At 31.3% G+C, this 24,679-nt stretch overlaps 1 protein-coding gene across 2 annotated transcripts in view; it reads left to right on the top strand.

The window, feature by feature from the left end:
• Positions 1 to 24,679, top strand: part of Nos (Nitric oxide synthase) — a 103,146-nt gene that overhangs the window by 59,499 nt on the left and 18,968 nt on the right. The window contains exons 1-11 of one of the 2 annotated variants that reach the window (XM_085204370.1): positions 5,258 to 5,667; positions 7,236 to 7,372; positions 8,058 to 8,220; positions 12,913 to 13,004; positions 13,647 to 13,788; positions 15,597 to 15,736; positions 18,019 to 18,193; positions 18,533 to 18,714; positions 21,361 to 21,475; positions 21,713 to 21,952; positions 22,911 to 23,015. In XM_085204370.1, coding sequence (XP_085060496.1) covers positions 5,350 to 5,667; positions 7,236 to 7,372; positions 8,058 to 8,220; positions 12,913 to 13,004; positions 13,647 to 13,788; positions 15,597 to 15,736; positions 18,019 to 18,193; positions 18,533 to 18,714; positions 21,361 to 21,475; positions 21,713 to 21,952; positions 22,911 to 23,015 — 1,809 coding nt within the window. In that variant the 5' untranslated portion in view covers positions 5,258 to 5,349. Of the gene's footprint in view, positions 1 to 5,257; positions 5,668 to 7,235; positions 7,373 to 8,057; positions 8,221 to 12,912; positions 13,005 to 13,646; positions 13,789 to 15,596; positions 15,737 to 18,018; positions 18,194 to 18,532; positions 18,715 to 21,360; positions 21,476 to 21,712; positions 21,953 to 22,910; positions 23,016 to 24,679 lie in introns of those variants that run through there. The other variant, XM_085204371.1, reaches the window with a different exon arrangement.

The following is a 24,679-nucleotide window of genomic DNA, read 5'->3' as shown; positions in this document are numbered from 1 at the left end:
AATTATTGTATTCAATAATTAATTAAATTATTGTATTTAATTAAATGTATTATTTTATTTATTAAGCAAAGTCTTATGGCACCGACTTACCACAAATGCGATGGTTGTGGTCACCACTCGAAGAAAAATAGATTTTCATTTCCCCACTATGTCTTCGCGTAGTGCGTTGAACTTGAGCGCAAAATTAGAAACCGATGTGATAACATTAGGTCTTCTTCGTTTACTTTGCGATATACTGTAATGATTAGAAAAACAAATCACTTAGATATTTATCTTGACATTAATTAAACATAATATTTATATCTTCTGGCTAATATGGGGAAAACTAATTATATATAAATATATGTATATATATGTATAACTTCCCACTGCTTCTGGTTAAGCAGAGAAAATTTTAACAGAGTATGTACACTGCAGATGTATAACAATAGCCCAAAAATGTCATTGCTTCTATTATTATCTCATTCATTTGGAAAGTTTTCAACAAACCTTAAAAGTTATATCTTGTTTAAAAGTAAAAACGGAAAGATATCTTAAAGATAAACCCAAAATCACATTTGATCTCGGGGGACATCCGATGAATATTTATGCGGCAACCTTTGGAATATCTGGTATATTAATTACGCCCGACCCGAAGTAGACTTGTTCATATTTTAGAAGCACCAAGTGCTATAAATACTTGAGAAGCCACTTTGCTTATTTCATGTAAAATACATGTTTTTTGTCCTTTTCACTGCGTGGCGTAGCGAACACAAAAACGTTTTCAATCTATCGAATATAAAGCACAATTCGGCGGAAAGTGGGGAACGGAGTATCTTAACACTAGGTTCCCTCTATCTACCGTGCTGTGTGCGGGATAGAGCGTGAAGCTGATTTTATGTTGCGGCGTTGAGTTCTGTTATTATTCCAAGTCAACCAAAAAACCAAAATATATGAGATTGTATCTATATGCAGGAAGGTATTAATTTTACCTTGCTCTATGGTCAACCAACAGTGACATACTTTCAATTATCTGTTTCATTAAACATTTACCGTCATAGAAAACTTTAATTAACATCGATTTTATTGATAATGTATTGATTGAAAATATATGATTTTAAAATGACAAACTATAACATTCGAACAATGCTATAGTTATTTATTTTAACTAAATCATTTGTTTATATGTTTCTTTGTATGTAATATTTTTTTTAGATTCACATTAACTAGGGTTGGCACAGGGAACCTGGGGACCTAGTGTTAAGACAGTCTGTTCTCATCAAGACACTACCGTTCCTCACTTTCCGCTGAATTTTGGAGGCATTGCGTGTTGAATAGTGCTTGTTTATTTTGTGTAATTTTTAGGGCTTGTTGTGGATATATTATTAAAATTCCCAACAAGCCCTAAAAAAATTGCAGAAATTAAGCAAGCGAACTTGTTAAAACATTTTTGCATACAAACAACTTGGTTAATGCCATCGTCTAAATTTTAGTGACTTGTGCATTTCAGTGTTTAACTTTTTAATAAAACTTTTACAGTTTTACTTTTAAAGCCTTTATTTAAATGGAATTGTACAATTAAATATTGTTTTGTCATAATTTGGATTATGTTTGTCTTAAAAGTACGCATATACTACTCTGATATAAAAAAAAACTTTTATATAAGTTTTTTTTAAATAACACATATTTTTATCTTAGCAAAGATTATTAATTCCTATTTAACTCGTTTAACCAACTATAAATTGACGTAGCTCAACGCCGTAATTTTTCTAGTATGTCTGAGATATCTGTGGTATAACAATACAACTGTGACAATACAATAATAATAAAGTTTATTTTTATACGGCATCTTTTGCGTATAATATAACATTTTCTCAAAGAATCTCAAGCAAACGATAAACAAGAATACGTGAAGCGAGCAGTCTAAAACTAGCATAATAATAAAATAATATTTCTTATGAAAACAATAATATTACAGTCGAATTGTATATTAGGTATAACATTATTTGTACACCACATATATATTTCCCCAAACATACATACAGCTTCACGCTATACCCCGCACACAGTAGGGTAGGCCGAGGGAACCCTGTGTTAAGACACTCCGTTCCCCACTTTCCGTCGAATTTTGGAGGCATTGGGTGTTGAGTGGCGGGACACAACGCCGCGCTTTGCCTCGAAACTAGAAATATATGTAAATTTAGATAAATGTTTCATTTCCTCGAGTGGGGATTGAACCCACAACCGTCGTGCTAACCTTTTAATTAAATTAAAATTACATTTTATATCACTCCAAATTTTTTTGTTTTTTTTTTATTTTTGTAAAGACTAGCTTTACTTGCGGTTTAGCCCCCGGTCAAATGGGAAACAGCCTTTCTTCAAAAATGGAATGTCCAACACAATATAATCGAGGCCAGCCGTGGCGCAGGGATACGAGCGTATTACTGTAATTGCTTCAGTTTATAGATTCGATCACCATTCGAGGAAATTAAATATTTAATATACTCTTTTTTTCACTCTGGTGAAAGTAAAGTATTATAGATGAGACAATAGGAGAACGATATGTAATATAAAATATCTATAAGCTTAAAACATTGCAAAATTATTTGTGTCTGTGGATAATTGGAAATAACGATTATCAATTAAAAAACAGAACAAACACATACAGAACTTATTTTTTACTTACAGAACTTATTATAAAATCTTTCAAGGTATTTTCTTAGCCAGGCGGCTCATTTTCAAACTTAAAACAAAATAGGAAAGGATTTCTATTTCCTATCAAGGTATATTTAGTTTTCTCGAGTGGGAATCGAATCCACACCTACCGCGTTGTTGGCACACTTTGAACCACAACTGGCCCAAGTCTCTTAGTACATGTTTATACTATTTAAATCATAAATAAACAGCATGATTTCAAATCGAAACGTTATGCATGACTTAATGCAAATATTATTAGTATGGCACATGACTGAAGTCGCCATATTAGCTGGTTTGCATAAGAGATAACAATGATATGTACAACCCTATGGTGACAGTAGTATTTATTTACATATCAAATATTTGTGATAGCCAAATATAGTGGATGATTTGCACGTGGTGATTGCCTGGTAACTGTTAGATATTTTTCTATTTTTCTCCTTAACAGCAAGGTAATGTTAAGGCACTCCGTTCTCCTCGTTTTTTTTTAGGTTTTTTTCTTTAGTTCTGTACAAAGTGGGTAAAACAGACTTAGTGATATGTAAGTAAGCATTTACATTACTGGAACTAGTGCCTACCAACAAAAAGATAGAATAGTCTGAAGTTCAAATCAAAATAATTATATTGATTATCTCTGGAAAACAGCTTTACTTTATCTTCATAATAATAAATGAAATAATGTTTTATATCCTACTCGGGATATTCTCATCTAATTAATCGCGGAATTACATTTTAATTAGGGGGTAAAAAAAATACTTAGAAAAAAATTAAAGTGTATATGGCGTTGAAATTATATGTTATTTCTACAAGTACCTCGATGCAAAATGCATCTTAAAACTTTTTCTGACATTATTGAAAATAACCCACTCGGTGGAATTATATAATTTATTTTCATTTTGCCACTTTGGTAGACAAAACGAAGCATTTCTACCTCTTAATGCGCAACGACTCAAGAAATGGAATCAAAAACTATCAAAGTTGGGAAAAGTATAAAAATTAATATATAACATGAGATAATTAAAATTCATGTTATATATATGTCTAGTATACTTTAAGACTTCATTCTACATTAGATTGAAGCCTTTATATAGGCCCTTATTATCTTACTGTTCTATAAATAGATGCCGATAAGGTTCCTAAGTACTGCTCTTACTTAAGTAATGGTTTACGTCACGAGGTTGTCTAGATTTAGCTCGCCGAAATAACTTTTAAAGAGAAATATTCCATTGTTAGAAATCGGAAGCTGTTAGCGTTTTTAAGAAAACACGATAAAAATACATACGTACATACGTCTATATGTTTCCAACGTACTCGGCTAGAGGTTCCACGTAATTACAACCAGTGACATGTATCACTCAATAACAACACTACATACTAGATACCTTCCAATCAGGGCTTCCGCCTACAAGCAACTGTGTTCGTTTGACACAATTTCACTGCTTTTAAATTTTTAAATCTACCTACTTTTACACGAGTACGCTAACACTATATATATTTTTTTCTTCACACTAGCTTAGTAGCGGGTAGATGGAGATAATTTAGATTTTCAATTTTTTAAGCTCAAGTTTCAAGAAATTGGTTTACTTACATCGCCCTTAGAGTTAGAGGCTGTTCCACTGAACTGAAATTGAACCATTAGTTTTTTAACTTCATGTTAGGTAGGCAGAAAGAACCAGAAAACCATGTGTAAAGACACTCCGTACCCATTAAGACGGCGGATGTTGAATGGGGGTACTCAACGCCGCGTGTCGCCTCATTACAAGAATAAGAATATAATTTTTTTTTGACAAACTTAAGTTTGCGGGCGTGTGCACGAAACTATACTTATATAATTATAATAAAATTATAGTTATATAAATTGTCAAATTTCTTAATTGTAGGTCTAAGGGAAATATCTTATAGGTTTTGATTACGTGTACACACGATCTCGAGAAACGGTCTTGATAAACGGACAGACAGATAACAAAGTGAACCTCTAAGGGTTCCATTTTTTTTTCTTTTAGGTATGAAACCCTAATAATTAGAATATGATGTGAACCAACACAAATTACTTACATGCCTAACTGAGACTAACTGAGCCATGACGGCCCCAAAAGTTGGTTCAATAATGTTTAAAAAAATCGTCTTTCGATACCTAAGGATGAATATAATAAAAAAAAACTAATTTTTATGTAGATGTTTGTTAACCGAATTCGCAGTTCAAAAATGCAATCTCTCAAACGCACTCGTTTTGACTGTCATCAATCATTTTCACTCTAAAAACATAACTGAAAAATATAACTTTCTTTTTGTACAAGTATTTATTTTTTTGAAAGTAAATCGTATTCTACAAGTTAAGTTATTATTGAAAATAACATAATATACTCGTAGTTCAAGACCTGTATAGGACCTGTTTATATTTGATTTTATATATCTTGTCACAGATAAGCTATTTCATTTTCATACATTAACTAAACTTAACCAATTATTAAATAAGATTCAAACCTTTGTTTGCAAATATTAAAAACAAACTAGTGCCTTGTCACAGACGATAAAACTGTTATATATACACCGGTAACACCTACTTGTGATTAGTGCGCCGCGTATGCGCCTGCGCATCATTTGTACTTATAATTTTAAACCTCCTAATTTTTACCAATTTTAATAAAAAAAGTGTAAAGCTAACAAGTTAAAATGGCACCCGGTGTTATACAAAATTCGGAAACAGTTATTAACAATACTTTAGAAGTTATTAAACGAAATGAAGATCTTTTACCAGGCTTGAGTGAGGAAGTCAATACATGCCCTATCGACCATCTTGTTTTGGCTCAAGTAAACAAAGATCAAAATGGTGAAAACAGTAACAACGGTGAAAACGGAGAGATTAAAATTCTTATACAAAAGCTCGATAGAAAACAACCCCGCAAAGTTACAAGGCCTAAAGTGTTAAAGAATCATGAATCTCGGGAATATTTGTATGATCGACTTTATGATTCTACATGTCCAAGAGTGGTAAGTTTTGTCATATTAAATGATTTTTTAATTAAGAGGGTAAATGTAAAAAATAATAGAAATATTTTTATATATAGTAATACTAATTAATAATGAAATCCTATATAGTATAAACCGTGAAGTGTGTAAAATAATTTGTCATAACTCCATCTTGCACGTTTTGCACGTCGCAACCTCGTTTACTTAATAAGACCTGGTTCACGTAAATTTAATTGTTTTTTTAAGAAAATTTTAATTTTTTTTTTGTTATTTTGTATTACAGTCTCATACTTTAAAATATTTTTATTTTACCTTTACCAAAATCTTTTTTTGAATTGATACATTATTATAATGTTTTGATTCTGTTTTTTTGCAAGCGCAAAGCGGACTGTTGAGATCGGCCACTCAACACTCAATCAATGCCTTGAGAATTCGTCTGAAAGTGGGAAACGGGAGTATCACAATTAGGTTCTCAGGTTCCCTCTTCGTACCCTGCTAAGCGTAGAATACCCTAATTTAAAACTTAATATGAAAAGTTTATCTTACTTTATGGAATGGACAAATTAAATAATTATGTTGCTTCAGTGGGAATCGAACTCACAACGTGTCGCGTTTATAGTCATACGCTTCTGCCAATGTGCCACAAGGGAACTCTTTTAATTACTACTAACATTATGAATATTACTTAGGGTCACTTAAGTACATTTATTATGGATAAATTATCATAAATCTACATTGAAATCGTTAAGTGCTCTATAAATAACATGATCTTAATAGGACATTGATATGTCACTGGTAAAACTTTGAGGTCATTATGGCGTAGTGGGTCAGAGTTGGAATGTAAACGTTAAGGTTCTGGGCTCAATCCCCACTCGAGGGAATTAATTATTTTAAATTTCCATACTTTGTCAAAAATTAATATCTTCACTAAGGATATAAATGTTTTATTACTATATTTTTATTTATTTTTTTAGCTTCTATGTTGTATCCGGCACATAGCAGGGTAGACAGAACCTAGTGTTTATACACTCCGTTACCATTAATACAATTCCCATCGTTACAGAGAGAGGAAACGAAAATATTTAATATTTCGTTCCCCTGAGAAATAGGATAGGATGTGGATTTCGAACCCATAAATAAAACTTGCGTTTACACACGCTTGTGTCCTTATGACCTACAAAGGCCTTTTTATTATTGTATTTATTAACAAATATTTTAATTTTTTTATTGATTACTTTAAATATTATGAATCTGTGAAGATTTTTATATATCTTTGTTTAAGATTATAATACATTTAATCATTTACATTAATAACTATGCAAGTAATATCTACGAGTATATTTATTTTTCAAGTCTAGTTCTAGTTTGCCAGTTATTAATAAAATAAATAATTTGTAAGTTTTAAATGTTAAAAATGTGCATCTAAACTATAATATGTCAGGATTAAAATTAAATAATTATATAAAATTGAATATGTATTGAAATATATATTTCTACGAAAGGGCAATATCTGTTGTTCCTGGTCTTTTATATTATTATTTTTTGAAAAATATATAACGTATTTTTTATTTAATTTAATTTTTTTACAGCCAACGCTATGTAACGAGAGGGCTTGCCTGGGTAGCCTTATGGCTATACCAGGCCGCGGTGATGTGCCGAGAAGTTCTGAAGAAGTACTTAACGACGCTAAAGACTTCCTCGGACAGTATTTTGCTTCAATACGAAGGTATATCTATTTCAATATCTTCATGTATATGTCATATTTGGCTATATAGATCATTTTACTAGAACTTAGTGATCGTTCACTCTGCTGGATTTAAAACATATTGTTCTAGAAATAAAACAAAATATTATACAAAAACATATGCTATGATCAGATTTTTATACATATGTGTATTCTAAAAACCGCAGACCCGTTAAGAATAAACAAAAATATTCAAATACTAAATTTCAACATTTTATTGTGTAAACTAGTTCATCTAAAATACCTTTATGTTTTTCACATATGTTGCCCGAGCGTGGATATGCATCCATAAATTTTTAGTTACATGTAGATTTGTTGTTAAAAGCTTAGTTTACTTTTTTATGTCAAAAAAACTATAAATTTCAGCTAACTTTGCTAAACTAGAGTTAAATTGTATTTTATATTTTAATAAATAATTATCATGTAAATTTTAGTCTTTAATAATTTTTGCATTTATGATATTGTAAGATTCATGACATTAAATTATAATTTAAATATTTATACTTTTCACTTATGGAAAAATTATTATAAAACTGCACTTACTTTAAAATATTATGGTTTTTAATATGCCATATAATACTTTTAGATAAAATACAGTAAGATTTCTTTGTACCGATTTATAAATAAATATATTATACAGCAATATATAATAAGTTATTAATTGCAGGGCGAACACTGTAGCCCATGAGGCGCGCTGGAAAGCTGTTCAAGAAGAAGTGCTGAAAACTGGTACATATCAGCTGACGACCACAGAGCTGGTGTTCGGCGCTAAGCTGGCTTGGAGAAACGCGAGTCGATGCATTGGTAGAATCCAGTGGTCTAAACTTCAGGTGAGAATCTAAGAGTTAAGGGTCTGTAGGACAGTGTTTGACATTTTAACTTCAAAAGATTGGCTGTCGTTTCGACTTACACTTAGGCGGATAGCTTATATTTGAAGTATCTAAATGGTGTGTTGAGGGCGACGCATTGGGGTACAAACGTGTGTTTGTTAACGCGTCGGTTGTGGATTCGATTCTCAGTCGAGGAATAAAATATTTAATATTTTTTTCCTCGCTTTGCTTTTAAGGCCATTTATTCCGCCACTTCAAGAATTCGAGGGTAAGTGCCGAACGGAAGTGCCTTCATGGGAAACAAAATGTCTTATCACTACGCTCTCAGGTTCTCAGCTTGTAGCTGAGAAAAAAGTTGACTATAAAAACGATTCTATTTATACACGGGCGTTGATTATATTTAGGTTTATTTTGATTTTCCTGCTCTGGTAATTAAAATAACATGTTAATTCCATGCCTTGTCTGAAGCTCAAAGTTAAGAATGGAGTGTCTTGCTACTACTAGTACTACTTAGTGTAAGTACGATATAAATTAATGTTATAGAAAAAACATTACATTAAAGCATAAACATAACATTATAAAATCTTAACAATACAAATTAATTTGATCGTTTTTGTTAAAAATATCTAAATTTTTTAAAACATATAAACTCTGAAAATTATACGTTTAACAAACAAAATTGCTGTCAGGAATTCCCCAAGTTACGTAAACACGAAAATGATAAGGAACCTAGATCAATTAACTCAATTCTTGTTACGCGTCCAACCGTCTCGGCGAGCACGGGGGAACTAAATGAATTTGCCGAGTGCCGACTGTAATGAGAAAACTCCTATTTCCTGCGCCGACACAAAAACATAGCCAATTAACTGCCAGTTTGTTTTTAGTTCAACTTTAACTTTAACTATCTTGGCATTCCGATAAGAAAGGTTTTGGGCATTCATCAATGTAGCTAAAGTTGTAAAGTTAATTTAAATTTAACATACTTAGGGCAAGTTTCGGTTAAGAAATGTAGGGATAGGGGATTTCTTGTAAATCGAAAATTCATATGTAATGTGTATATTTAGTCCATGGTGGTGCAGTAGGGCAGATATTAGTAAACGTGATGATTGGGAGTTGGAATAATATTTTTCGTTAGCCCACGCTATATCCGCACATAACAAGGCAGGCAACCTGGGAACCTAATGTTAAGACAAGAGCAAATGAGAATATTAAATATTTCACTCCCTCGAGTGGGAATTGAATACGCAACCGACAGGCACCTCGACATAATAATGATTATATTTAAATTGATGTTGTTTTCCCGATTTTGTAGACTAAGAATGGCGTTAAATTCCGCCACTCCAGAGTAGCCAAGCCATAGCCAAGTGGCAGTGGGCAAAAGGCGTGGAGCTGCTTTTTATATATTTATATTGTTTTTTATTAAATTAAATGTAATTATATTTGAGGCCAGTCGCAAGGGCACAAAGTGTGCTGCAAAATCGACTAGTTGTGGGTTCGATCCCCACTCGAGGAAAGGAAATATTTAAAAAAGTATATATTTTCATTTCTTCACTCTGATGTTGAGGGAAAAGTGCGGCGTTGAATTCCGAGTTGAGCAGGATAGACAGAGGGAACCTTGTGTTAAGACACTCCATTCCTAACTTTCCCCAGATATTTTTCGACTTCCAATAGATTCCCTATGTACTCTGCTATATAAAAAAAATCTTATTTTTAAGATGCAAAGGCAAAAAATTTAAAATTACGTCGAAATTAAGGCGCAATTACTACACGAACAACGTTTAGTTAAACAGAGTAATGGTTAGTTTGTTTGTCTTACGTGATTCGAATGCGTGGTCTCGATACTGGACATCTTACGTGGTTCACATGTGAAGGTATTATATATGTATACAATATACGTATGTATGTGGTACTCGTTATACCCACTTCTAAGATATTTAAACGGACCTAAAGTACGTGATTTTTAACTATTTGCTACATTTTATATATAATGTATTAGTATGACGTATTTTACTATGTAATTTGTAAATATAAAGTATGGGGGAACTAGAAAAATATTATTTTTTATAGGATAAGGATAACTAATATGATGCATTTCACGATAGACTTAGATATTCTTTTTTCTTCGAGAGTTGTCTAATAAAACCAGAAAATATATATTATTATAAGCTAATATAGCAATTATTTTCTACTTTTTTTAACAATTAGAGAAGAGATATCTCTTCTCTATAAATTAATCTCATACAAATGATATGAAAATGTAAACCAAAATCACACACACATATAGGCACACTCTCTTAAATATGATGATGATAAACATTACCATCACCAATTTGTTTAAAAATTGAGGCGACGAAGTGTTAGTGACACCTAATATCCACAAAAGAAATAGACGAAAATTGAGGAAATTATCAAAGTAATTTTTGTAATAGCTTTTCTTTTCTTAAATGACCCGGCCATACAAATATTCTTTGAGTCTGTAATAATGGTAATTCAGCACTGATTGCCGGAACTCTGTGGTAGTCTTACTAATTTGTGATATACATTTATGCATTAGGAGGAAATGATGAAATGTTTCTTAGATGTAATATAATTTTAAAAATAATATCATATTTTTAATCTAATTGGTATATATATTCTAATAGATATTTTTTTATTATGTTTTCATTCAAAAAAGTGTTACCGTCGTCGTCGCGAATTTTTAAGTTTGCATTGTAGAACTTTTGCAACTTTAGTTTAATAACTTACACAGTTAAAAAGTTTTGTTGAAGTGTAAAAATTACATGCTTAAATTCTGTTATTGTGCTAGTTATAAAAAATATGATTTTTAATTACATTTTTAATATAAGTATGAAAAAAATAAATAAAATGAAATATTACAAATAAAACAAAACACTGCTAAATACAAAGTAATTTAAATTAAACATTAATTACAAACAAAACAAGGCTAATGTAAGCTCCAAAAACAAAAATTAAAAAAAAACCATGACTTAACGATAATATCATATAAAAAAATTACATTCCAGCAATTATTTTCACCGTAACAGCAATTAGAGAAAAGAGAGTTTAATCTCAATATTTTTGTAATTAGCGAGCTTGATTGAGCCGCGGTCGTTCTAAACTTATTACGAATAATTTATTCGTTCTACCGTCATCGGGTAGGATGGGAAGTAAGAAGAGATGGTGGTAGGTTGGGGGGGATGGGAAAGGCTCAAATCGGAATTAGTGGTACTAAATTTAAGTCTTTCTGATGTTCGCGACTTCATTTCGTAATTACATTGCTTAAATAGATTGCTTGGGTTAATCTGTATGAGGATCCGTGGCCGCCGGAACACTCTAAGTGAATGGAGTACTTTATTTGTGTTTGTTCTTTTCAATTTGTTTATATAGCGTGAATTTGGTTTTCATTTTGTATATTTATTTTATTTTAAATGTTTTTGGAGAAGTTAATATTAGCCTGTATTGAGTTCTTTTTCTTTTCAGCATTTACGTATAGTTTAACGCAATCGTGGTTTAATTATTGAACATAGAATATTATCTCGATATTGGAGAAAGTTAATCTTTGTTCTACAATTTCTTTCTATTACAAAAAAATGTGTATTGTAAAATAACAGGCGTTTGTTTATTTCTAAAGTAAATTTATTTCGGAATATTGTTGCGATGGCAATTTATTTATCTAAGTAGGTATATAAAAGGACTTGTCCTCACTGACTGAGGTAAGACGCACGCACAGCCGTAACCGCTGATGGTAGAAACGTTAAATTTGGGGAGATGTTTACTTTTGTAATCTGGACATCCACTAAGAAGGGATTTTGTATAAATAAATTTAAATCGCCACCGATTTTTATAAAATTTAGATTTTTAAAAGTATTTAATTGAACACGTATTTCATCGTTTTCTAGAATTCTCCCCCTAAGGGTGCAAATAAGGTGTTGAAAGTTTGTATGGAAAAATCTTTAAATGGCCACCGAATTTTATAAAATTTGAAATTTAAACTCTTAAAAGTATTTAATTGAACACATGTTTCATGGTTTACTAGAATTCACCCCTAAGGGTCCAAATAAGCAGGCGAAGCTGCGCGCGCCCACTAGTTTATTATATTTTAGTTTTATTATTCAGTCATTGCAAGTCGGGGGTTGGAGAACAAAGCGTGGGGGGTGAAGCCCCCTACTACGTTAATATAAAAATGACAACATACAAAAACATCTACTGAAGTTAAAGTAAACAAAAACATAGCAAATATCTATAAAATAACACTTGTATGCCAAGCACGTAGTGCTTTGATCGCTGTTTACGCTTTTGGTATAAAAGTTAAAATATGTATTTATGAACTATAACAATAACTTTTAAATAAATTTTGAATTTACTTTTAAATATAAAGTAATGATTTGAATATAGTATATGATTATGTTTTAAACAAGTTCCAACAAGTTCACTCGAGTGTCTAACATTAGGTTCCTTCTGTCTGTTACAGCGTAAAGTAAAAAAAATGTTTATACAAAACATATTTAATAGTAGAGTATTTATTTGGTAATTAGTATTAACTAACAGACTTCTATACTTCACTTAGAACTGGAAAATAGTGAAAACCACCATCTTCTACACTCAAATTCTATCATCAATCACTATACAATAAAGTTTTAAAACTTATCAAACATAAATGTCATAAATTCATAACATTTTATATCTCAACAGGTATTCGACTGCCGGCAAGTGACAACCACCAGTGGAATGTTCGAAGCGCTGTGCAACCATATCAAATATAGTACCAATAAGGGAAATATCAGGTTAGTTTTCTCTTACTATGGAGTAAAAAAATTACTTAGTAACTAGTATAGCGAAATATATATAACGAATATACAGCGTGTTCATAAAGTTGATTGGAAATGAAATGAAAATGTATTCAGATTGTATTGCTTTTGAATGTCTGTATTTGAATAGATTTTTAAAGAGATTTTCTTTTAGCTCGTTAAGTTGTTTGGTATGATGCCAGTCTTGGCACCGTGCACAAGCGTGCGATTATAAACGCGACGGGCTATGGTTTGACTCCTAGCAATTAAGTATTTAATATTTTCATTTCCTTGTTTTGGTAACGAGGCAGAGCGCGGTGTTGAGTTCCGCCGCTCAACATGCTATGCTCTAGAGTTTAGCGGTAAGTGGCGAAAAGAGTGTCTTAAGTCTTAACACTAGGTTCTCTCTGCCTATCCTTTGCTTCTGCTTTGGTTGAGAATACCGAGACGTGACGAGACAGTGACTAAGACAGTGAATAAGTGCTATTTTCAGGAATGAAATATTTCTATTTCTTCACTATGTTAAAATAAAGTGCGGCATTAACTAGCACTAACGAAAACAGTGTGATCTCGATTCTAGTTTGTCTTCGTTTGCTTTCCCTTAATTAAATAATTAATATAATTTCTATAATTCAATAGATCAGCAATAACCGTGTTCCCGCAACGTACAGACGGCAAGCACGACTACAGGATATGGAACAGTCAGCTTATAAGCTACGCCGGATACAAGCAGCCTGATGGCACCGTGCTGGGGGACCCCATGCATTGTGAGTTCACTGAGGTAGGTTACCATTTGAATTAGTTACAGTATAGTTCCGGTCGCCCTGAAGTTAGCTGTAGAAGAATGCATAGACTTATTTTTTAGACATGTATCTCACTTCAGATTGTACTATTTTTTTCAAAACTTTAGGTGTAATAATCTTTTTGAGTTTGGTAATTCTAAAGACAAAAAATATTTTTTAGTTGCGAGAAATTTAATTTCTCCATTATCTGTTTTGAAAGATAATTAATTTATTTAATATTTAGTTTTGTTAGCATCAATAACTTGAAGTATATCGAAAAATAATCTTACCTATCTAAATACACTTTTATTATTTATTAAACATTTTTGCTATAAAAATGTTTCTCATACAATTGAATAACTCTACAAAGATTTAGATTTTTAATCTTATTGAAATAGTATTACAAACCAAAACGACGGATAGGCTCTAGGCTAGGTTTTGTCACCAGAGACTAGCTCTCAGCGGACTATCGATGAATCCGTTTTGAAAACTGGGCTGGATGCAAATTGTTTAGATCTCTAAACAATCGTATATATAGAACAGCTGTAGAAGGATTTACTTAGGATTTAAGATTGTTTCTCTGCATCGTTTTGTAAGAAGCTTTGTTTTTGATTTTCATATTTTGTTTTCGTACATCGAATATGTTTGTTAAGCGAGAAGTTAAGTTTGTTTTTTAAAATATTTCACATTTTATATATAAAAATATGACATAAAATTTTAAATATATAAAGAAATGCTATTTTTGGTCAAGTTTAATATTAAAGAGACTTTCGTAGCGTAGTTGTATAAGCGTGTGACTGTTAACGCGATGGTTGTGGGTTCGATTTCTAATCGTCCCTCGAGTAGAAATTTATTTATTACTATTTTAATTTCTCCATTCTGAAGGCACAGAGCGGCGTTGAGTTCCGCCACTCAAAATCCAATGCTCATGCTCAAAAATTCGGCGGAAGCTAGGGAGCGAAGTGTTATGTAGATTACTTACTAAATATAAAAATAAGTATTCACAAATAAAATATATTCTTTAGATAATTTGCGTACATTTGTTAATGACATAACAAGCTCCATTACGTTTAATTTATTTCAATATTTTATTTTAATTTCCAAAATTATAATATAAATACTTTCCAGTTTACACAGAAATATCAACTTTGACCTTTTATTAATAAATCCCTCAATAGTGTCTCCCCAGCCTTACCACACCTGATCCGTATTATTTATTGTTCGACAGAGTTTGATGTCTAAGTTTATTTATTGTGTATCGATAATCCTAAGATATAGGATTATTATTTTACAAGTTTTTTATTGAAAGGCTGTTTTTAATGTCTTTTGTAAGAAAGAATATTTTGCTTTATACAAAGAAATACCTTGTAAATATTTATTTTTAAATTTTATTTTGAGATATGGATTGCTATAACAATAAAATATTAATTGTTATGGTATATTACCGACCATTTGTTTTTAATACATATAATTATAAATACACACTTTTTTTTCAGCTTCACGCTATATCTCGTATGTCTCGTAGCTGGGTAGGCAGAGGGAGCTTACAGTTATTTTTCACCGAATTTTGAAAGCTTTGCGAAAGACGTGATTGGAACTCAACGCCGTGCTTTGCATTGAAATCAGAGCGAACAAATGAAAATATTAAAAATTTCATTTTCTCTAGTTTGAATCGGACCCACAATCTACCGCGCTTGCAGTCACACTATTGCCCCTGTGCCATGAGTGACTCTCCCATATATATATTCCCATATATGCTCTCCCATATATACTCTTAAAGTAATCGTATGTTATATTCTTTATGTAGCTTTGTATAAAACTGGGATGGAAGCCGCCACATACTGCATGGGACATACTACCTCTCGTACTTTCCGCTAATGGAAAAGATCCCGACTACTTCGAGATCCCGCGAGAGTTCGTCATGGAGATACATATGACTCATCCTATGTAAGTATTGTATTGGTAAAACTTTGCTATTTTTAAATTACTTTTAAAAAATGGAGAATTTATCGACTGTGATATTTAATTTTTGTATTTTAATTCATTTTGTAGAAATCTTTTGATATTTTTTCCTGAAGAAGTTTTCTTCTTCGAGATTTAATATAAATATCAAAAAATTAAATTATATGTTTTTTCTATTTGCTATAGACAGCGTTACAGCTTAAATATAACTCTTCCAGTATTCGTAATTTACGTATAGCTAAATATATTAATAAAGAATATATTTAACGATTCTCGCGATTTTTACACATTTAAAAAAACTTATTCGCATGAACATTGAACTTTGCAGTAGTCCGTAGTCACAGTTAGACTCACGGACGAGTTTCATCTAAAACAATAATATATAATTACATAGATATATAAGTATGTATAATTAAAAATATAGTTATCCACAGATATAAATATGCATATTTTTAATTTAAAATACATATAAACCATACATTGCTATATCAACATAAGCGATTAATCGATACAATGTATACAAAAGCTACTTAAATGAAAAACGTATCGTACGATTTTCATTTGAGATTTATGCCGACATAAAAAACTCTAAGAATGCATATAGTGGTTTGTAAAGGCCCGCAAATAGGCGAATAGGAGAATGGCGTCCATACAGAACAGATTGCTTATCGTAAAACTGTGGTCCACTGATCTCCAATCTGCGTTTATAGCCCATAAATCTGGGCTCATTCAATAATGTTTGCCTATTGATAATGTTAACTGCCTGTAATGTGTTTGGAGGTGATAGGTTGTTATTGACATCTTGTGGACTATATGTAAAGATTTTTTTCTTGTTTATTTTGTTATGGTATAGAATAGAAGGATTTATTAAGGTTTGTTGTTAAGCACGATGATTGTAAGTTCGATTTTTAATTGAAAGAATGATAGTAATTAAAGGTAAAATGAAATTAAGTAGCCATATTTGGCCTGAAATTTGTAATTTTAAGACATTAATTGTCATTATAGTAATTGATTCTAAATTTCTTACATATGTAATTTTAGAATATATTATACTAAATCCACATAGATAATTTAATTTACGATATGCTAATCCGAAGTACACAGTGATTAGAAAATTATAAAATAGTTGTAATTTTTATATAGTTTTCTAGTTTACTTTACCAAATTTATAATTCACGTAGTGTAAAACAGAGTGATTTATTACTATCTAATACACTCAGATATCACTAATATAAATGTAGTAAACAACATTCAATCCTATATCATTACAAAACAATATTAAAACGCGATTTCAATATGCGAGACGCATTTAAAAATATTTACATTTTTCCACTGCATACATTCCATCTAGTTTTATTATCATTATTTTTTCGCACAAATAATCTCGGAGTCTCTAGCGAGTTTCAAAACTAACACGTGGTGCATTGTTTGAAACGTATCGAAGCGTGTATTCTGCTGAAGAAACTTGATCCAGTGATACTTTAAAAGATTTTTCTAGATGCAACATTTCTATAGATTGCATTTGCTTCGTAGCGTTTGTTTTTAATTAGAACAAACAATAGTACGCTGCTATTAAAGTGGGGTTTTTCGATTATATTTATAAAATAGAGATTTTTTCCTTGTCACTCTTGCTTCCTTTTCTTTTTAATTATGTTGCGTAATGTCTTTTTGATGATGAGATCTAGTTTGAAAGATGATGATGATGATAATGAAATTTAAAAGAATTCATTTCATCATTTTGGTACTTTACCAAATTTTGAAATTCTTTTGATTTATATCACCGTTTGTGATGTCGCGTTTTGTGGGATTGAAGTTGGCAGAAAAGTTAAATCCATTCGTACTCTCAGTTAATTTTTTCTAGAATTTTGTTGCATTTCTATTTTACATGTTTTACATATTAAAAGTATTAAGTAAGATCTTTTGGTTATATCCCGCACGCAGCAGAATAGGCAAAAGGAGCTTGGTAACCTAGTGCTAAAACACTTCCGTTTCCCACTTTCCGCCAAATTCTGAGGGCATTGCGTGTTGAGTAGCGTTGATGAACGCCGTGCTTTGCTTCATTACCAGAGCGAAGAAATGAAAATATTTCATTCTTCCGAGTGGGAATCGTACCTACCGGCCGCGTTCACAAAGGCATGCCTGTGCTTCTACGCTACGATAGGCCTCCATCTATATATATTATGTGCACATATAAAAACAATCTCATATCTATATCTATCTATTTTTTATTTTACAATAATTTTAACACTATTATTATATTAAAACAGCCACGAGTGGTTCGAAGAGTTGCAACTCCGTTGGTACGCGCTACCAGCGGTCTCCAACATGCGTTTCGACTGCGGTGGTATAGAGTTCACGGCGAACGCCTTCAACGGCTGGTACATGAGCACAGAAATAGGATGTCGAAACTTTTGCGATGCTAATCGATTGAATATGATGGAGGTAGATATTTAGTTTTCATTTGTGTTTTAGATGTAGTAGAAAAAATTATAGCTAAAACTATTAGTTTAGAAATATACGGACATTTAATATGCAAATTTATGTAATGATATCTTAAAAAACTGCTAATTATAACTAAGTACTTTTTATTGGCTCGATATTAAATGATAATGTTTTTTTTTCTCTATTAAATCTTGCATCTTAATTTGTGCAATTTAATAAGTCATTTGAAAATTATTTATATTTAATTCAAAACGATCGTAGGTAGTGTATTCTTAAATTACGATAACTATCACAAAAAATATCGAAAAATTTTATATTTCATATTTTTCATGAATACAGAAAGTAGCACAGAAAATGGGATTAGACACACGAACTCCTGTCACCCTCTGGAAGGACAAAGCCCTGGTGGAAGTCAACATCGCGGTACTTCACAGCTTCCAACAACACAACGCTACTATTGTGGACCATCACACTGCTTCTGAGAGTTTCATTAAGCATTTAGATAATGAGAATAGATTACGGTAAGTGCTATATATATAATATTATTCATATTTAATTATAATATTTAATTTGCAAGTAATATAGTAGACGATTAACTAATCAATAATTAACTCAAAAATTAATCAGAAAATTGAGAACGGAAGTATCAATGGGGAACAGATTGTCTTAACTATAGTTTCCCAGGTTCCCTCTGTGGGATACAAAAAGCTAACAAAAAGTTTTTACAGAATAATATTTAAACCTTTAGTAAATTGTAAGGGACGTTATTATTAAGTAATGGAAACAAATATGCTTTAAAGATAAATGTCCAATACATGATAATAGATACCCTTCAGTCATAGAAATATATAGAAAGGATTTTTATTTTTATTCGTCCCGGCTCGCTATACTTTAATTAAATATTCAAAACGAAAGTTAGCCTTAAAGATTAAAAGTTTAAATTGTGAAGGTTCATTAGACAAAATATTACCCGTTAAAGTTAGCATAATTCCAACTTTAAAACACTCTTCTATAATAAAAGAAGCTACGAAAAAGTAAAATTCCTTTATAGAGGTTAAGAACTGAAAGTTAAACAATTTATATGAATTTATAAGCTTCGTAGCGAAAATATTTCAACTTTTATCAGAAATAAAACAGTATATGTTAGTATGAAATATTAAAAAAAAATCTTAGAATGTTCTTTTCAATGTGACATGAAACGTATCTCATTCGATAGAGATTTGATAGTAGCAAAATCACAACTTAATTATAAAACAGAATTGTAGCGGGTTAGGTAGAGGGAGTCTCATGTTAAGATCCTCCACCCCATATTATATATTTCATTTTCTCGAATGGGAATCGAACTCACAACCTCTACGTCTACGGTTACACACTTGTGCTTGTTATTATTATTCCATTATTCCTGTCCTCGTAGTATTATTAGATATTTATAATTTATAGATATGTTCGTCAATTACTTTAAATATATAAATAACATTTTGGAAAATAATTGTGATTTCAAAAAAAAATTAAAAATGGCTTCACTCTATTTCCGCACGCAGCAGGGTAAGCAGAGGGATCCTAGTGTTAAGAGACTCCGTTCCCCACTTTCTGCCGAATTCTGAAAGCATTGTGTGTTGAATGGCGGACCTCAACGCCGCTCTTTGCCTCGACACCAGAGCGAAGAAATTAAAATATAAATGTAAACAAATATTTCACTTATTCGAGTGGGGATTCGGACCCCACAACCCTAAAATTGTGATTTAACTAACCCAAAAAGTCGTTAAAACGGAACGGAACGGAACGTAATATATAAATCATAATATTTACATGTAAAACTAAGTAAACGTATGGCGTAATTGCAAGCGATGTAGACAACTTGCAACCATTAAGCTATCATCACGCCAGCCTTGCGTCTGTTTGGCCACATGTCCGGGAGCAACGTGTGACTGTTTGTGTCTGTGCCAGTAAATGGGTACGGGTGGGTACTACGGGATATCGATGTTATCATGAAAAGCCAGTGCTAATTATAGATTTGGCCTATTTTGTTTTTTAAGTAGGTAATTTGGAAAAAAAATTGTAGCAATTATCCTTAGATAAATCTAATTGTAATACATGTTTAGGTTGTATAACAATGTCTAGTCAAGGTTTGCAAAGTGACAAATACAAATACTTATTTTAAATTTTACATGTCCTACGAAAACCTCGTAGAAGTGAAAAAAGAAGCACTTGCTATAACGACTTATAATTTCATAGCATAAACTTCTTAAAAGATCGTCGTGGTGCAGTGGCACAAGCGTGTGACTATAACCGTGACGGTTATGGGTTCATTTCTTCGCTCCAGTAACGAAACAAAGAGCGGCATTGAGTTGTGTGACTCAACACACAATGACTCGAAAATTCAATGAAAAATAGTGAACGGAGTGTCTTAACACTAGGTTTTCTCTGCCTACGCTGCTATATGTGAAAAAAAGCGTGAAGCTGAAAAAACATCTCTAAAATTTTCACAAGAGAAAAAATATGTATTAGTAAATTCCATTGAAGAATTGAGACTCAGGTATTATGCGTCAGACAGTACGTCGGCAAGAAAGCGAGGAAATTAATTAAAATCTGGTAAATATTTACAATACGAGAGCATTGTTCATACACTATTATCGGCTTACAAATTATGAAATGCATGCCACGTAATACTTCCAACGTTCTCGAATTTAGTATGAAGAAATTGTTTTATATATATACATATATAATGGAATATATGATGAGGATGTTTATCGGTTATATTCAGTTTTCGCGTTATAATTTATCTTTGGAAGGTGAGCATAATAATTATGATGAAATTGTCTTAGAATAGATATCTATTTATATCTTTTTGTTTGGTGAACATAATGGCTTAACTCTAGATTTTTTTTCTGTCTATCCTTAAATGTGGAATGTGGAAGAAAAAAATGAACTCAAATCTAAGTGCAATATTCCAAAGTGATTACAAGAAGTTCTTTGAGAAAAAAGTTCCTTTGTAAAAATTTCAAATTAATCTAATACAAGATGTATAAAAATTACTAGATCTATACAAATACATATGCCTCCAAATTTAACTTCTTTTGAACATATGTGAGGGTTGCTTCCTGTTGACTGTACAGTACATACATATGTTAAAAGTGTTATTACTATATATAATATAATTTTCAAAGGTCTGGCTGTCCGGCGGACTGGATATGGATCGTGCCGCCGATGTCCTCATCCATCACTCCGGTATTTCATCAAGAGATGGCGCTATACTACTTGCGTCCAGCTTACGAATATCAGGTTATTAAACTTTAGATTTAATATTTAACAGATTTTTTAACGTCAGGTAATTTAACTTAAAACTTTTTCAAGTTAAATTACTTGACGTCTAGTTCAGTTTTATCATTTTTTCAAGATTCTCATATTATAATGATATTTTAAAGTATTGAATTCGTAACTATTCCATTTCAATATGAGAATCTTCATCATCAGCGTGATTTGTACTTACAACCAAACACTAACACCACATTCCTCCAGGAACCAGCATGGAAGACCCACCAATGGCAGAAGTCGAAGCCGATCACAGGCAAGAGGCCCATAAATAGAAAGTTCCACTTCAAGCAGATTGCGCGCGCCGTCAAATTCACATCTAAACTCTTTGGACGAGCTCTCTCTAAGAGGATTAAAGCGACCGTTTTGTATGCGACGGAGACAGGCAAATCTGAACAGTATGCTAAGGAGTTGGGGGTGATATTCGGGCACGCGTTCAACGCACAGGTATTTGTAAAGCAATAAAACTATTAGTATTGGCCATTGTAGTGCTTGTTATGGTGCTGGTAATCTCTTTGAGGAGTTCCAGTTGACAGCTGTTTTGGGGTACTTACTGTTTGTTTGTATGTATATTTCTATTTATTATGTGAAATGTAATTGTCTAATTTTATACTGTTTTGAGTCATTGTTTAAGACATAAACGATTTATAGGTATGTTATTTAAGGGAGAATAATGTGAGAGTCAAAATGATAATTAATTGTTTGAAATATTATATGTATTGTTTTTCATTATTCGTGAAACTCTATGGAAAATTAAAGTTATTGATTTGTTTGTAGTGTTGGTCTGTTAACAAGCTGTATTCTTGGAACTTTTACGAATTAGACGTAATTTATATATATTAGGAGTATATTTAAAATATTATGCTTTAAAATATTTTAAAAGAAACGATCTCGCAAGATAAAGCGTGGCGTTGAGTTCCACCACACTAACAGTATCGAATTCGGGCAGGAGGTAGATAACGGAGATTCTTGACAATAGATTGTCTCTACTTATCAGGAAAAAAGACAGGAAAAGCGTCAATATTATCAATAAACTATAAATTTTCTCACCCAATATGTAATTACTAATTGAGACAAACATAGATAACTATCGTAATGTCTTTAGATTTATTAAATAACATTTAAAGAAGCAGTTATAATATCTTAGAGTTTTATTGGCACATAATGATGTAATGATGAATAATTAACACTTCGTCTTATAACATCGATATTTATAAACTAACTAAAAATAAAACGAATCTACCACAAAATACCGTTTTAAGAAAAGACCGACGGTTTAAAAATACATTTATGGCTTCAAAATCTTATTTTTCTCGTGAAATCTGTCATATTGGAGCGGATAATAGATTTTTAAATTATAAACGGGTGAGTCATAGACGACGGTTTCAGTGGAATTTACTTTCAGGTTCATTGCATGATTGATTACGACATCACTTCTATAGAGCACGAGGCGCTCTTGCTGGTCGTCACTTCGACTTTCGGCAATGGTGATCCACCGGAAAATGGCATTGTGAGTACGCTTTTGGTGATGAAACTATTGTAGCAGTGGACAGCATCTGAGTTTGATTCTTGGTCAGGGGAAATTATTATTTTAATTTCCTGTAATATACCTAACATTTTATAGTAAATAAAAGTTTTATATTTTATTTAATATTATTAGAGATAATAATAGTTTCGAACTGTCATACGCGGAATATTTTACCATATATGTAAATAACGATACCTTTGTATGATATCTTATTATAGACAAGTTAATCTATAGGATTAATGAACATATAAATATTTAATAACTAATAACTGATTATTTACTTATAACATATACAAGTATATATTATCAATAATAATATATTTTAAGTTACAAAAGTAAATAATGAAAACCTCTCGAATGGTAATGGTCGTTAAATTAAATTAATAGTCGATCTCAGGATTTATTGTGTGGTTTGTAGTTAAGTGCTGTTTAAGGTCTATTTTTTTTAAACGTTTATTTAGATACGAATGTTTACCTAATTTTCTAAAAAGTTACGAAATTACGATTTTTATGCGGTAAAGTTTTTTACGAATGGTGTCGAGACGAAACGCGGCGTTTAGTTCTGCTACACGCAATACCTACAGAATTCGGTGAAACGTGGGGAACAGAGTGTCTTAACACTAGGTTCCCTTTGCTAAACCTGCTGTGTGCGGGATACATCGTGAAGCTGTATGATTTGAAAATAAAACAATTTCTAGTATTTGTTTATCGTAAATTTTTTTCTTTAGCTTTTTTTATAATTATAATTGTTTAGTATATCTCTCAATTTTAATAAAACTGTAGGGATAGCATTAACTTTTTAATTTAAGCAAAGTTATTTAATTTGATAATAAAAAAAACACTTGTTTTAACCAGCAAATAAAAGAGTTTCTGTAATAGTAAATTCTAACAGCTTCTTATATGTTCAAATGTTTTGAATTTAAAAATAATACTTTTTTGTAAACAAAACTTCTCATTCATGTAATGCGTTTACGTCTTTAGTGATTCATAATTTGAAAGTGAGTTGAAAGAAAGAACTAGTTGCCTTCATGTCTATAAATAAAGATTAACATTCTCAACATTTATCAGATAGTTAAAAATAGACTAAAAGTTAAATGTATATCGCTATTTAATTAAATATCTATTACTTCAATCAGGAAGTCTGGCTTTACACGTGAAATTTTTAATAGTTTTATTTATTTTGCCATTGTTAATATATTTTTTAAGCATTACCTTTTTTTTTTTCTCGTAAATAAGGAATAGTAATAGAAAAAAATCTTTATCTACTATCTTTTACCTTATTTTAAAGATATAAATATGGTGATACAATGATAAGAAATTAAATAACTCATTTCCTTTATAGAAATCATACTCACATCTTAACATTCAGCTTCTGTCCACTGCACCATGACGACCTAATTGGTAGTCGTTGATATTTTTCTTATATTTAAGCAATATGTACACAGAAATTCCCCCATAGCAAATACTTTTTTAGATACAGAACTAATTTAATCACAAATATAGAGGACAATGGAACCTTATCTCAATTATTATCTATTATTAATATGCATAGACCTACCTATCTGTGATAGAACCGTTCTATCCAGTAATAATTTGGTTCAACTTTAACAAACATTTTGCATATCATAATTGCATATACAAGCTAT

This window comes from Heliconius melpomene, chromosome 20 (assembly GCF_056956725.1).
Source record: "Heliconius melpomene rosina isolate 202511_hmr_F chromosome 20, ASM5695672v1, whole genome shotgun sequence".
In the NCBI taxonomy this organism is placed as follows: Eukaryota; Metazoa; Arthropoda; class Insecta; order Lepidoptera; family Nymphalidae; genus Heliconius; species Heliconius melpomene.
Note: the sequence above shows the minus strand (reverse complement) of the source record. Positions and strands in the feature narration are given on the sequence as shown.